This window comes from Mustela nivalis (assembly GCF_964662115.1).
Source record: "Mustela nivalis genome assembly, chromosome: 5".
In the NCBI taxonomy this organism is placed as follows: domain Eukaryota; kingdom Metazoa; phylum Chordata; class Mammalia; order Carnivora; family Mustelidae; genus Mustela; species Mustela nivalis.
In genome coordinates, this window is record NC_139024.1 from 98037902 (window position 1) to 98053578 (window position 15677).

At 39.7% G+C, this 15677-nt stretch overlaps 1 protein-coding gene across 1 annotated transcript in view; it reads left to right on the plus strand.

Annotated features, from left to right (window-relative positions):
• Positions 1 to 1152: 1152 nt before the first annotated feature.
• The window catches only part of FBXO9 (F-box protein 9), a 43476-nt gene continuing 28951 nt past the window's right edge, over positions 1153 to 15677 (plus strand). The window contains exons 1-2 of the mRNA XM_082729383.1: positions 1153 to 2868; positions 6063 to 6146. Of these exons, the coding sequence (XP_082585509.1) occupies positions 2866 to 2868; positions 6063 to 6146 (87 nt within the window). The 5' untranslated portion in view covers positions 1153 to 2865. The remainder of the gene's footprint in view (positions 2869 to 6062; positions 6147 to 15677) is intronic.

Sequence of the window (15677 nt, forward strand, 5' to 3'; positions counted from 1 at the left end):
CACAATTTTAATCAATAAAGCAATAGCCCATTTACACACTGCGGATCTTTGTCTGAGTTTAGATTCTCCAGCTCATCACCATATCGATTTTCTCTGCTTTTATTTTTGATTCTAAGAACTCAGCATTGTTTTTTCCTAATAGAATCTATAACAAAGACCTGAATCCCTCTTTCTTCTTGCTCCTATTGAAGAAACCCACAAGACACAAGATTTCCTGTCCCAGAAGGGAAAGGATCATCTGGCCACTTGGGAAATGTATAACATTTATCTATCTTTGTGTTTACCTATATAACACCCAAACCATATGGTAAATGAAAACTGAAAGTCTTTGTCAATGAAAAGATAGGGAGACAAGAGGGGTGAGCTAATAAATTATATTCTGCTCCCATGAAAGGTGATTTTTTAAAAAAGATTTTATTTATTTATCAGAGAGAGAGAGGGAGAGAGAGCGAGCACAGGCAGACAGAATGGCAGGCAGAGGCAGAGGAAGAAGCAGGCTTCCTGCTGAGCAAGGAGCCCAATGTGGGACTCGATGCCAGGACGCTGGGATCATGACCTGAGCCGAAGGCAGCTGCTTAACCAACTGAGCCACCCAGGCGTCCCGAAAGGTGATTTTTAAAGTATCTAAAATTACCAGTTGTCCAAGCAAGTCTACCCAGCAAATATAGGGACTCTCTTGTTCTACCTTTAACAAGGGTCCACTGAGCTAGTATGTGATTTAGGTCAGGAAAATTATAATCCTGTAAACATAATATGATAGGATAATACAAACTTGAAGTATAGTGGGTACAGGGGATATTGGTTTAAAATAGAATATTAGTAACTGAAATAGAAGAGCATTTTATTTATTTAAATTTTAATTTATTTATTTGACAGAGAGAGAGAGCACAAGCAGGCGGAGCAGCAGAGGAAGAGGGAGAAGTAGGCTGTCCGCTGAGTAGAGAGCATGATTAGGGATGGATCCTAGGACCCTGACACCATGACGTGAGCTGAAGGTAGCCGCTTAACTGACTAAGCCAACCAGGTGCCCCATATAACATTTTAATAAAATAGGTGTTTAATTTATCATTATGAATACTACTTATTATTTTAAGATTTATTATTAATTAGAATAGAAATCTGTATTAATTATCCAAGATATCTTAAATTAGCATTCAACATGTTTAATGAAATGGAGTAGTTCTGAAAACATTTCATTACCTCATTGTTTATTTGCAAAACTAATTTTTTTGTGTTCATGAGGCACATATCACTTTCTTCTATTATAAATCCTTACATCTGACCTTCCCACCCATTTAAATTGCAAAATCTAATTTTAAAAAGGTCATTGGGAGGAAATCATCCTTAAAAGACTAAAGTTTCCTTTAAAAATTAAAACTGTTAAGTTTGTTGGCCTTCGTTAAACATGAAGTTCCTTTTTCTAGGTAGCTGATTTAGGGAGCAGTAAAAACACCTATCTGAAGGGTGGATCCTAATATTAAAAGAAAGCAGGTGGGTTTTCTTATGGTAGCTTATTTTACCCCCACCCCCACTTTTTTACTCTTTTTTTTTTTTCTGCCGAAGATGTATTGCATTTCTAGTATCTCCAGAATAAAATAATGGATAATAGATGTAAACTCTGGGATCGATGAACTCAGTCTTGGAAACCTAATCACTGCTAGTACCTGACACTTGGTAGAAATCGTAGAAACTCAGTAAATGTTTGCCAAATGAAGGTATGAGGCTGTAAGACTGTGGGTTTTCACAGAGCATGCAAACTTCCGTACTGAAAATAATGTAAAGTGTGGAAACATAATAAATTGCCTGATAAATAAGGGTGTCTTCTTAGGAAACAAAGTCAGGTGTTTGAGCTTTAAGAGGTGGGGCTAGTATCGCGGGATAAGTTCCGGCACTCTATGAGAACAGCGGACTACAAATCCCAGAGTACCTCCCGGGCGCCGTCTCCGCAGAACTCGGGTTTCAGGGCCTTAGAAGCCCCAACGTCTTTCGCCGGTTGCATGATGGGATCTATAGTAAGACATGCTTTGCGGGGCATTTATATTGTCTTGCTTCTCTCTTGAGCCTGTCTTTTCCTCAACCTCCAGATCCGTGCTTTCAGAAAGTTTAGCCATTCTAACAGCCTGTGACTGTTAGTGGAGTTTCGCTGTTTCCCCGCATTCCCGGCGTGGTACTCTGGACAACCTCGGAAAAACGTACTGGCGATCTCCCGGAGCACCAAGTTCAATGCTCTTGAAGGGTTGTTCGCCTTTGGGTCTCAACCCTAAATTTTCAGTTATAAACACTTTTTAGATAATTATAGTTCAAGTTTGCATAAGGGGTCCCTGAGACAAACCCGTGGGTTGAATTTCGGGTCAGCAAACTGGTGACCCGATTGCCAATTCCGCGTCGCGCCCGCAGTAGGCCCACGCCACCGACCCCTCCACTAGGCGGCGCGCGCGGGGCAGGTGAGCCGTGAGGCGCACGCAAGCACTGGCGGTACTGCGCATGCTCAGTGCGCCGGCACAGGTTTCCGCAGTAGAGTGGGCAGCTACGCCGCGGCGTCCGGGCTCTCCAGTAGCGCCGACGCTCTGGTGTTCGTACGGTCCTCGGCCTCCGCTGGCAGCGGGCGTCCCTCCGCTCCGCGACTTCCCGGCCGTGGCTCTAGCGCGCCCGGATCTGGCCCCCTGCCCCGCGAAGATGGCTGCCGTACGCCGGGCCCGCAGTTACTGCCGCTGCCTGGTGCGCTTCTCCGACCGAGAACTCTGCTAAGCCCCGTTGCAGCAGACGGGCAGGAGTAGACACCCGGACACCCAGCACACCTCCTCGGGGGAGCGGTGCAGAGGGGGCGCGGAGAGCCCCTCGACCGCGGCCGGCTGCCCCGCCAGCATGGTAACCCGGGAGGGGGCACTCGGAGGGATACTGTGAGGCGGGAGTGCGGTCTGCAGAACGGGGTAGGCCTGGGAGGAGCCCCGAGAGAGCGGGAAGTGGAGACTGGGAGGAGTGGGAACTGCTCGGCCGCCACCCACTGTAAGGCCCTTGGCCTGAGCGGCGGTGGAGCGGGTGCCAGCCCTGACCGCTCCCCGCGGTTCCTTCCAGCTGAAGTCCCCCCCCCTCCCCCGCAGCCCCGCTGGCCCCCGGTAGCCGGGACCCGATGTGAGGAAGAGCGGGTGTGCAGGAGAGCAGAGAAGAATGCCTTTTCTTGGTTCGCTGAGGACAGCGAGCCAGTCTTACTCTCCTCTAGGGATTTTATCCAAAGCAATAAGGATAGGTTGAGGTGAGCCGTAGCAGGTCTGAAACTGGCGGGCGGGGAAGGGGGGAGGGAAGCCTTGGCAAACGGAGACACTTGTTGATTTATTCCCCCTCCGGAAAGCAGTACCCACGGAGAAGCCGTTCAGATCCTTTAGGGAGTCCTGGGGTTGGGACGCACCTGCCCCGTGACGCGTCATTGCCGAGGGTAGGATGTTGGCAGGCGGTCCTGGCTGGGTGGGATCAGAGAGATGATGTCTCACCTCCGAGCGGTGAGGGCCTGAGCAGCGTCAGGGCGGTCCTTAACTCAGAGGGACTGAGTTAAGCTCCAGAAATTGACCACGCAAATTCCATGGGACTGTTTGCATGCTGGAATCTGTAGTCTCTGCTCTGTGCTACCTTTCTTTGGCTTTGAATAAATTTCCCATCTGAGAAACTAATCTCTAGCTAGGATTAAATGAATCAAGTGTGAAGTGGTACCAGAATAATGAGTTCATCGCAGACAGTCAAGTATTTATTGAATAAGTGGATGACTGAAAGAATTTATTGTATTAAGTTAACCTGGAGGATAGAAAAAGCAGTAATTGTGCCCTTCAACTTTCAGAAGTGGTTCTCTGACCAGGATTAAGCACTTAATTTCTTATATTTCGTTAATCCTGTTTGTAAAACAGGAGTAAAATGATGGAGACGTGAACTGCTCACGCAAAAGGTGCTGCTTATGTCAGACTCAGTTATGAAAACGTGAAAATCTTTGGGTGACAGCTGGGGACCTATTTATCTCAGTTGGCATTTGAGTTGGCAAAATGTAGTAAAACCCCCAACTTACATAGTCATCATACAGCCAGAATTAAAGTAATAAAGGATTGGAATTCAATAATAACAGGAACTCAGGGGAGAAGATGGCTTTCTGTATTACTGATTGCTCATTTCTTTTCCTCATCCTTGAGATATGCACAATTGGTTAATTTGGGATTTTTTTTTTTTTTTTTTTGAGCACTTACTAGTAGCCTGGCATAATTTTAGAGTCCCAGCACAATATTAGATCTTCAGTATAACCAGATCAAATCACCAGAGGTGATTTATGGTAAACTTTTAATCATAGATTCTCGTATATGAAAAGGGACCTCAGAGGTTCCCATATCCAACACCCTCTCTTTACAGGTGTGAAAGCTGAGGCCTGGTCAGGCTTTTACTATAACTCCAGCAATGTATTTGGCCCTCTGAGATGACTGATGCTTGTTCCCAACACACTGACTCTAGGGAAGAGACAAAATGTTAATACAAATATTAGAAGCTATGATACAAGCACAAGTTTTATAGGCAAACAAAGGCAATTCAGAAGACCAGAAAGTCCTTTTTATTGGGATAGCTCCTGACTGGGACCTTGAAGGATGAGAAATAGCCAAATGAGGAAGAAATTATTCCAGGTGGAGAGAGCAAGCAGCATATGCTAGAGCTTGATGCTGGAGAGAGCAGAGAAAGCTGTTGAAAGAAGTCACTTAGGCATGACTGCTAGGACAGAGCTAGAAGGCTGAGTTACTAAGGGGATACCCTAGAGAGCTCAGGTCCTTAAGTACACTTAACTGTACTTAAGAGTTTACAGTAATCAGTTAGTCTCTTACTGGAGAATGGAAAGAGTCTTTTCAGTGGGATCTATAAATGCAAAGTCCTTCATTATTATTTTCCTATTAGTAGGAAAGCTTCCAGCTTAGATACTAAAAATAAATATTTGATAATACATTCATGCTTCAATTTTCCAGTTTTCTGGAAATCAATTCAGAATCTTGACCTCTTTCATTTATTTTTTCATTAATTTGTCCTTTACAGTGTGCCTAGCATTTACTTACACCATCCAGTTCAAGTCTTAAAGGCTCCTCTGCTCTGAGCCTGGTGGTCAGAGATAAGAAGCAGGGCTTATTTATGTTGCTCTGTGAAGTACTACACGTCCATCTGGTGACCAAGTTCAAAAATGTGTGTTAGTGTAAATGTTTTTATCCTGGAAACAAACTACAATGAAAATCTACAATTATCAACTTACATCTTTGGAACAAGTGAAATTGGTTTTATAATTTCTTACTTCTGACCCTCAGGTTATTTCCCCTATTGCTACATTACGGAACTGAACACATGAAGTGTTGAGCAAGTCCCATTTGTTAATAAGTCTGTTAGCTGTGACATGAGGCAACATGTCATTTTCCCTGGAAGGTAGAATTCAGTTTAATTTAGCAAACATATGTTGAGAATACAAGAATAAAATGCGAGGAAATTAACCTGAAACCTGTACTAAATGCCCCAGGCCATTGCAGAGTAATTTTAGTCCATTCTTATTCCACTTTAAATCAATTCAATATATAAAAGCCTGGGTTTGTGAAATAGAACAGGCTTTTTTACAAAAACATTCACTATTACATGTCTTTGATTAATGAGCTTTCCTAGGACATTTAAAATAATAAATGGACAAAAGTCATATTTGTATATGGTAACATGCCAGTCATGTAAAAGGAAGGACATCCAAATATGGGCTAAAAATAGTCAAATTTTAAATGATCCATAAAACAGAAACTATTTGCTGAACGCTATGTTGCAGCTACATGTTATTTTTTGAAGCAAAGTTGTTTTAAATCACCTACTAGAACATTTTAACCAGAGCCCAGTGAAGTTGTTTGTTCTACAGGATTACTAAAGTATCAAATCATTAAACTTCAGCAGTGAAGGAGATACCTAGAGAGAAGCAACTAAATATTTCATTGCACTGGTAGCTCAAGGAGATGTGGATTACAAAGGGAAACTGATGTTCCCATATTCCTGATGATTGTTTCCATTTTTTCTCCCCTCAGGCAGAAGCTGAGGAAGATTGTCATTCTGATACTGTCAGAGCAGAAGATGATGAAAACGAAAGCCCTGCTGAAACAGATCTGCAGGCATGTTTCTTCAAGTGTATATTTAATTCTTATTCCATTGCTTTCCACATATAAGCAAAAATTGGTCTTCCTTATGAAGATTTATCAGTTCTGTGTTTTTTAAAATTACGTATGTATTTAAGTACATAAGTACATACCCCCAATATGGGGCTCAAACTCACATCCCCCAAGATCAAAAATCGCATGCTCTTCTGACTGAGCCAGGCAGGTGCTCCAAGATTTATTGGTTCTTATTTGTATTGAATTTCGCTGTATTTTCTTTCTTTCTTTCTTTCTTTTTTTTTTTTTTTTTTTTTAGATTTTATTTATTTATTTGACACAGAGAGACAGAGATAACAAGTAGGCAGAGCAGCAGGTGGGGGGCGGGGGGGGCAGGCTCCCTGCTTAGCCGAGAGCCTGATGCGGGTCTCCATCCCAGGACCCTGGGATCATGACCTGAGCTGAAGGCAGAGGTTTAACCCACTGAGCCACCCAAGTGCCCCTTAACTGTATTTTCATATTGGTTTACAGAATATGTAAATTAAAGCTGTGTTACAGATTTTTTTTTTAAGATTTTATGTATTTATTTGACAGAGAAAGAGATTACAAGTAGGGTGAATAGCAGGCAGAGGGACAGGAGAAACAGCAGGGAGTCCAGTGTGGGACTTGATCCCAGGACCCTAGGATCATAACTGAGCCGAAGGCAGACGCTTAACGACTGAGCCACCCAGGTGCCCAGATTTTCTTTTTTTTTTTTTTTAAAACCGTTTGTCTACATGTCATTATAGTATCATTGGCTATATTCCCTGTGCTGTGCTTTTCATCTGTGACTTATTTATTTATTTATAATTTTTTAGATTTATTTTTAAAGATTTTATTTATATATTTGACACAGATCGCAAGTAGACAGAGAGTCAGGCAGAGAGAGAGGGGGAAGCAGGCTCCCCACTGAGCAGAGAGCCCAATGCGGGGCTGGATCCCAGGACCCTGAGGTCATGACCTAAGCTGTAGGCAGAGGCTTAAACTTGAGCCACCCAGGCGCCCCATGTGACTTATTTATTTTATAACTGGAAGTTTGTACTTCTTAATCCCCTTCACCTTTTTGCCCTTTGCCCCCTTGTCCCCTCTACCAGCCATTGTTTCCTCTCTGTATTTATGAATCTGTTTCTGTTTTCTTGTCTGTTCATTTAGTTTTTTTTTTTAGATTCTGCATATAAGTGAAGTCATATAGTATTCGTCTTTTTCTTACTTGACTTAGCATTATATCACCTACATCCATCCATATTGTCAAAAATAGCAAGATCTTACTCCTTTTTGTTGCTGAGTAATAATTTATTATGTGTATGTACACACATACATACTGACACATACATATAACATTTTTATCCATTTATCTATTGATGGATACTTTAGGTTGCGTCCATATCTTGGCTATTTTAAACAGTGCTACAAAAATAAATGTACATATAACTTTTTTTTTTTCGAGGTACATGTATTGTTTTCAAATTACTGTTTTAGTTTCCTTTGGATAAATACCCAGTAGTGGAATTACTGGATTGTATGCTATTTCAATTTTTATTTTTTTGAGAAACTTCCATGCTGTTTTCTACAGTGGTTGGAACAATTCACAAGGGTGCCCTTTTTCTCTATATCCTAATCAACACTTGTTACTTCTTATCTTTTCGATACTAGCCATTCTGACAGGTGTGAGGTGATAACTCATGTTTTGATTTGCATTTCCCTGATAATTAGTGATGTTGAACATCTTTTTTTTTTTTTTTTTTTAGAGATTTTATTTATTTGACAGAGATCACAAGTAGGCAGAGAGGCAGGCAGAGAGAGAGGAGGAAGCAGGCTCCCCGCTGAGCAGAGAGCCTGATGCGGGGCTCCATCCCAGGACCCTGGGATCATGACCTGAGCTGAAGGCAGAGGCTTTAACCCGCTGAGTTACCTGGGTGCCCAGATGTTGAACATCTTTTCATGTACCGGTGGGCCACTGTCTTTTTTTAAGAAAAATGTCTATTCAAGTCCTCCACCCATTTTTTTTTTAAGATATTTTTGTTTGTTTGTTTTTTGACAGAGAGATCACAAGTAGGCAGAGAGGCAGGCAGAGAGAGAGGGGGAAGCAGGCTCCCCACTGAGCAGAGAGCCCCATATGGGGGTTGATCCCAGGACCCTGAGATCAAGACCTGGGCCAAAGGCAGAAGCTTAACCCACTGAGCCACCCAGGCGCCCCCTACCCATTTTTATTTATTTTTTTTTAAAAGATTTTATTTATTTATTTATTTGTCATAGAGAGAGAAGCGAAAGCAAGTACAGGCAGACAGAGTGGCAGGCAGAGGCAGAGGGAGAAGCAGGCTCCCCGCCAAGCAAGGAGCCCGATGCGGGACTCAATCCCAGGACGCTGGGATCATGACCTGAGCCGAAGGCAGCTGCTTAACCAACTGAGCCACCCAGGCGTCCCCACCTACCCATTTTTAAAGGGATTATTTGTTTTGTTAGTATTGAGTTGTATAAATTCTCTATATATTTTGGATTATTTGCAGATCTCTTCTCCCATTAGTAGTTGCCTTTTTTCTGTTGATTGTTTCCTTTGCTATGGAGAAGCTTTTTATTTTGATGTAGTCCCATTAGTTTATTTTTGTTTTTGTTTCTCTTACCTAAGGAGACATATCCATAAAGATGTTAGTAAGGCCAATGTCCAGGAGATTACTGCCTGTGTTTTCTTCTAGGAGTTCTGTGGTTGCAGGTCTCACATTTAGATCTTTGAGTTTATGTTTGTGTGTGATACGAGAAAGTGGTCCCGTTTCATTCCTTTGCATGTAGCTGTCCAGCTTTCCCAGCACCATTTATTGCAGAGACTGTCTTGTCCCCCTGGCATATTCTTGCCTCCTTTGTTGTAGATTGACGATTTAAGTGTGGGCTTATTTTTGGACTCTTTTCTGTTCTGTTGATCTTTAGATCTGTTTTTGTCCCAGTCTCATACTGCTGTGATTACTGTAGCTTTGTATTATATCTTAAAATCCAGAGAGTTATGATACCTCTTCAAACTTTGTTCTTTCTCAAGATTGCTCTTCAGGGTCTTTGTCGTTCCATATGAATCTTAGGGTTTGTTCTAGTTCTGCGAAAAATACTATTGATATTTTAGCAGGGATCGCATTGAATCTAGATTTGATTTGGGTAGTGTGGACATTTGTAATAGTATTAATTCTTCTAATCCATGGGCATGGGATGTCTTTCCATTTATTTATATTGTCTTCCATTTCTTTCATCAACATCTTACAGTTTTTAAAGTATAGCTCCTTCACCTTTTGGTTAAGTTTATTCCTAGATAATTTCTTTCAGGTGTAGTTGCAGATGGGATTGTCTTCTTAATTTCTCTTTTGCTACTTTGTTCTTAGTGTACAGAAATGTAGCAGATTTCTATATATTCATTTTGTATCCTGCAACTTTATTAAATTCATTTATTACTCAAATAGTTTCTTGGTGGAGCCTTTAGGGTTTCCTATATATATCTGGAAATAGTGACAGTTTACTTCTTCCTTACCAATATGGATAATTTTTTAGTTATTTCTTTTTTTTTTTTTTTCTTAGAGATAGAGAATGCACACGTGTTGGGCGGTATAGGGAAGAAGGAGACAATCCCAAGCAGGCTCTGTGCCCAGCATGGAGCCTGCCACAGGGGCTTGATCCCATGGCGCTAAGATCATGACCTGAGCCAAATTCAAGACTTCAACTGACTTAACCAACTAAGCCACCATGCACCCCATGGATACCTTTTATTTCTTGTTTGATTGCTGCCACTGGCACTTCCAATACTATGTTGAATGAAAGTGGTGAGTGGGCATCCTTGTCCTGTTCCTGATCTTAGGGGAAAAGCTTTGGATTTTTCACCACTGAGTATGGTATTAGCTGTGGGTTTGTTATATAGGACCTTTATTATGTTGACGTATGTTCCCTCTAAACCCATTTGTTCAGGGAGTTTTTAACGTGAATGGATGCTAAATTTTATCAAATACTTTTTCTGCATCTGTTGAGGTGATCATACGGTTTTTATACTTCCTCTTGTTAGAGTGAAGTATTGCATTGATTTGCAGATATTGAATCAGACCTTTGCATCCCTAAAATAAATTCCATTGATTGTGGTGCCTGATCCTTGTAATGCATTACTGAATTCAGTTTGCTAATATTTTGTTGAGGATTTGTACATCTGGGGTCATCGGGTGACCTATAGTTTGGCCTGTAGGTTTTTTTTTTTTTGTAATTTTCCTTTTCTTTGTTGGTGTCACAGTAATGCCAACCTTGTAGAGTAAATTTGGGAAATTTCCTTCCTGTTCTGTATTTGAAATGGTTTGAGAAGAATAGGTATTAATTCTTCTTTAAACGCTTGATAGAAAAAAAAAAAAGTTTGAAATTCACCTGAAAAGTCATCTAATCTTGGACTTTTGTTTGTTGGGAGTGTTTCGATTACCAGATCAAATGTGTTAGGATAATTGATCTGTTCAAATTTTCTATTCTTGATTCAGTTTTAAAGATTGTATTTTTCTAGGACTTTATCATTTCTTCTACTTGTTGTCCAATTTGTTGGCATATGCTTTTTCATAATATTATCTTGCAATTCTTTGTATTTTTTTGGTGTCCGTTATTATTTCTCCTCCTTCATTTCTGAAGTTACTTGAGTTCTGTTTTTGTTTTGATGAGTCTGGCCAATTTTTCCCCCCCAAAAAACCAGATCTTCATCTCATTAATTGTTTCTATTGGTTTTTTACTCTGTTTCATTTATGTCTGCTTTGATCTTTATTATTTCCTTCTTTGTACTAGCTGTGGGCTTTGTTCTTTTTATGGTTCCTTTAGATGTCAGGTTAGATTGTTTGAGATTTGTCTTATTTCTTGAGTAGAAACTTGTATCACTATAAATTTCCCTTTTAGAACTACTTTCACCTGCATCCCAAAGATTTTACACCATTGTATTTCCATTTTCATTTGTCTCCCATGTATTTTTTTTATTTCCTCCTTGATTTCTTTGTTGATTTGTTGGTTGTTTAGTCATGTGTTATTTAGTCCCTTATGTGGTTATTGTTTTCCCTTTTTTTCCCTTGTAACTGATTTCTAGTTTCATAGTGTTGTGGTCAGAGAAAATACTTGATAATAATTTAAGGCATTTTATTTTTTTATTTTTTATTTCAAATCCAACATAGTTAATGTACAGTATTATATTAGTTTCAGGTGTATAATATAGTGATTCAACAATTTCAGACATCATCCAGTGTTCACGAGAGCAAGTCCACTCCTTAACTCCCGTCACCTATTTCACCCATCCTCTCATCCACCTCTCCTCTGGTAACTCTCTCAAACTTTTCAAATTTATTGAGACTTATTTTGTGGCCTAGCATGTGATTGGTCTTGGAGGGCATTTCATTTACACATGAAAATCTATACAGATACATACAGAACTTAACAGATTGTACTTCACAGATACATACAGAACATACAAAATCAATAGATTTTGGTTGAAATGTTCTGTATGTATCTGTTAAGTCCTGCTGGTCTCCTGTGTTGATTGATTTTTTTTTTGTTGTTGTTGATTGACTTTTGTTTCCTTATTGTTTTTCTATCTGGATGATCTGTCCATTGATGTAAATAAGGTGTTCACGTCCCCTACTATTATTGTGTTACTGTCCATTTTTTCTATGTTAATATTTGCTTTATATATTTAAGTTCTCCTATATTGGATGCATAGGTATTTGTAATTATATCTTTTTTGGATTGATCCTTTTATCCGTTTCACACTATTATATAGTACTTTTCTTTTCTTTCTTTTTTTTTTTTTTTAAGATTTTTATTTATTTATTTGACAAACAGAGATCTCAAGTAGGCAGAGAGTCAGGCAGAGAGAGAGAGGAAGGGAAGCAGACTCCCTGCTGAGCAGAGAGCCCGATGTGGAGCTCGATCCCAGGCCCCTGGGATCATGACCTGAGCTGAAGGCAGAGGCTTTAACCCACTGAGCCACCCAGGTGCCCTACGTAGTACTTTTCTTTGCCGCTTACTGCAGTCTTCATTTTAAAGTTTGTTTTGTCTGCTACAGGTATTGCTTCTTTCCCCCCCTTCCATTTGCATTGTATGTATTTTTCTCTCCCTTCACTTTTAGTTTGTATGTGTCTTCAGATAAAAGGTTTTTTTTTTTTCTGACTAAAACAGACAATAGATAAATAAAAGATACACTTCATTGACTTATCTCTAAATACTTCTGTCACACTTTTTATTTTATTCTTACAAATTATTTTTTTAAAAAAGGGAAGATACACTGTGAATTAAATATTGGCACGTGGAAGTTGAAACTTGTTAAAGCTCTCAGCCTTGGCTATTGTGTTTTGTTGTCATCTTCATAGCTGAATAATTTATTTTTTCTTTTGGTAACAGTTTAATCCTATTACATAAAATAGATTTTGGAAAACAAATAGGCTTTTTTTTTTGGGTTATAGTCTGATTTTTTTAAGTTTTTATTTTATTTTATTTTTTATTTTTTTAAAAGGTTTTATTATTTATATATTTGACAGAGAGAGATCACAAGTAGGCAGAGAGGCAGGCAGAGAGAGAGAAAGGAGGAAGCAGGCTCCCTGCTGACCAGAGAGCCCGATGTGGGACTGGATCCCAGGACTCTGAGATCATGACCTGAACCAAAGGCAGCTGCTTAACCCACTGAGCCACTCAGGCGCCCCTAAGTTTTTATTTTAATTTCAGTTAGTTAACATACAGTGTTATGGGCTCCTGGGTGGCTCAGTGGGTTAAGCTACTGCCTTTGGCTCAGGTCATGATCCTGGAGTCGTGGGATCGAGTCCCGCATTGGGCTGCCTGCTCAGCAGGGAGTCTGCTCCCACTGACCTCTTTCCTCTCATGCTCTCTCTTATTCTGTCTCTCTCTCAAATAAATAAATAAAATCTTTAAAAAAAAAACCCCAACAACATACAGTGTTATATTAGTTTTGGGTATACTATACAATGATTCAACAATTCCATACATCACTTGGTGCTCATCATGACAAGTATACTCCTTAATCTCCATCACGTGTTTAACCCATTTCTCTACCCACCTCCCTTCTGGTAGTCATCATTTTGTTCTCTATAGTTAAGAATTCTCTATAGGTAAGGGTTTGTCTCCCTCTCTTTTTTCCCCCCTTTGTTCTTTTGTTTTGTTTCTTAAATTTCACTTATGAGTGAAATCATATGGCATTTGTCTTTTTCTTCTCTCACTTAGCATTAGACTCTCTAACTCCATTCATGTCATTATAAATGTCAAGATTTCATTTTTTTTTTTTAAAAAGATTTTATTTTTTTGTTTGACAGAGATCACAAGCAGGCAGAGAGGGGTGGGGGGAAACAGGCTCCCCGCTGAGCAGAAAGCCTGATGCGGGACTTGATCCCAGGACCCTGAGATCATGACCTGAGCCGAAGGCAGAGGCCCAACCCTTTGAGCCACCCAGGCGCCCCAAGATTTCATTCTTTTTAATGGCCGAATAATACTCCAGTGTCTATTTATACCACATCTTTATTCATTGATTGATGGATATACTTGGGCTGCTTCTGTATCTTGGCTACTGTACATTATTGCTGCTGTAGCCATAGGGGTGCATGTATCCCTTTGGATTAGTGTTTTTGTATTTTGGGGGGTAAGTACCCAGTAGTACACTTGCTGACTTGAAGAATAGTTATATTTTTAATTGTTTGAGGAGTTTCCAAACTGTTTTATACAGTGGCTGTACCAGATTACATTTCTACCAACAGTGCATGAGGGTTCCTTTTCCTCCGTGTCCTCACCAACATCTGTTTCTTGTGTTGTTGATTTTAGCCATTCTGATGGTGTGAAGTGATACCTTATTGTAGTTTCTGTTTGCATTTCCCTGATGATGAGTGATTTGAGTATCTTTTCATGTCTTTTTTGGCCATCTGGATTTTTTCTTTGGAATAATGTCTGTCTTCTGCTCATTTTCAAATTGTACTATTTGGGTTTTTGGGGGTGTTGAGTTTTCTAAGTTCTTTATCTTTTTCGGACACTAACTGGTTCTTAATTGTGAATACGTCATTTGTAAATATCTTTTCCCATTACATAGGTTGCCTTTTAGTTTAGTTGATTCTTTTGCTGTGGAGAAGCTTTTAATTTTATTTTTTTAAGATTTATTTATTTTAGAGAGAGAGTGCATGGGGGAGGGACAAGGAAGGGGGAAAGGGGAGAGAAATTTAAGCAGCCACCATACTTAGTGTGGAGCCCAATACAGGACTTGCTCTCACGACCCTGAAATCACAACCTGAGCTGAAACCAAGAGTTGGACGCTTAACTGACTCTGCTACCCAGGTGCCCCAGAGCTTTTTATTTTGATGTAGTCCCCCAATAGTTTATTTTTGCTTTTGTTTTCCTTACCTTAGGGGACTTATCTAGAAGAAAGTTGGTATGGCTAGTGTCAGAGGAAGTACTGTCTTTGCTCTTTTCTAGGGTTTTTAAGGTTTCAGATCTCACATGTAGGTCTTTAATCCATTTTGAATTTATGTTTGTGTAGGATATAAGAAAATGATGCAGCTTCCTTCGTTTGCACGTCACTATCCAGTTTTCCCAACACCATTTGTGAAGAGACGATTTTTTTCCCCATTGGATACTCTTTCCTGCTTTGTCAAAGATTAATTGACCATATAGCTGTGGGGTTTTCATATATGGCCTTAATTATGTTGACAAATGTTATCTCTAAACTTATTTTGTTGAGGATTTTAATCACGAATCGATGCTATACGTTGTCAAATGCTTTTTCTGCATCTGTTGAAACGATTATATGGTTCTTATCCTTCCCATTATTGATGCGATGTATCACATTGATTGATTTGCAAGTATTGAGCCACCTTGCAACCCAGGAATAACTCCTACTTGATTGTGGTGAATGATTTTTTTTTTACTGTATTGTTAGATTCAGTTTGTTGGTGTCTGTTGAAGATTTTTGCATCTATGTTCATCAGGGATATTGACCTGTGGTTCTCTTTTTTAGTGGTGCTTTTATCTGGTTTTGTTATCAGGGTAATGCTGACCTCTTCATATGAATTTGGAAGTTTTCCTTCCTCTTCTACTTTTTGGAATAATTTAAAAAGAATAGGTATTATTCTTTAAATGTTTGGTAGAGCTTTGTGCAGCAGCACTATTAAAGCCAATGAAGTTTATCTTAGGCACAATTATTGCTAACTAAATGTTTGGTAGAATTCCCTGTGAAGCCATCTGGTCCTGGACTTTGTTTGTTAGGAGGTTTTCTTTCTTTCTTTTTTTATTTTTAACTGATACAGTTTCTTTGCTAATTATTAGTCTGTTCAATTTTCTTTTTCTTCCTTTTTGAGATTTAGTAGTTTATGTATTTCTAGGAATTTATGCATTTCTTCTAGATGTCTGTTGGCATATAGCTTTTCATATTTCCATAATTGTTTGTATTTATGTGTTATTGGTTATTTCTCCTCTCTCCTTTGTGGTTTTATTTGATCTTTTCTCTTTTTCTTGATAAGTCTGGCTAGAGAGTTATCAATT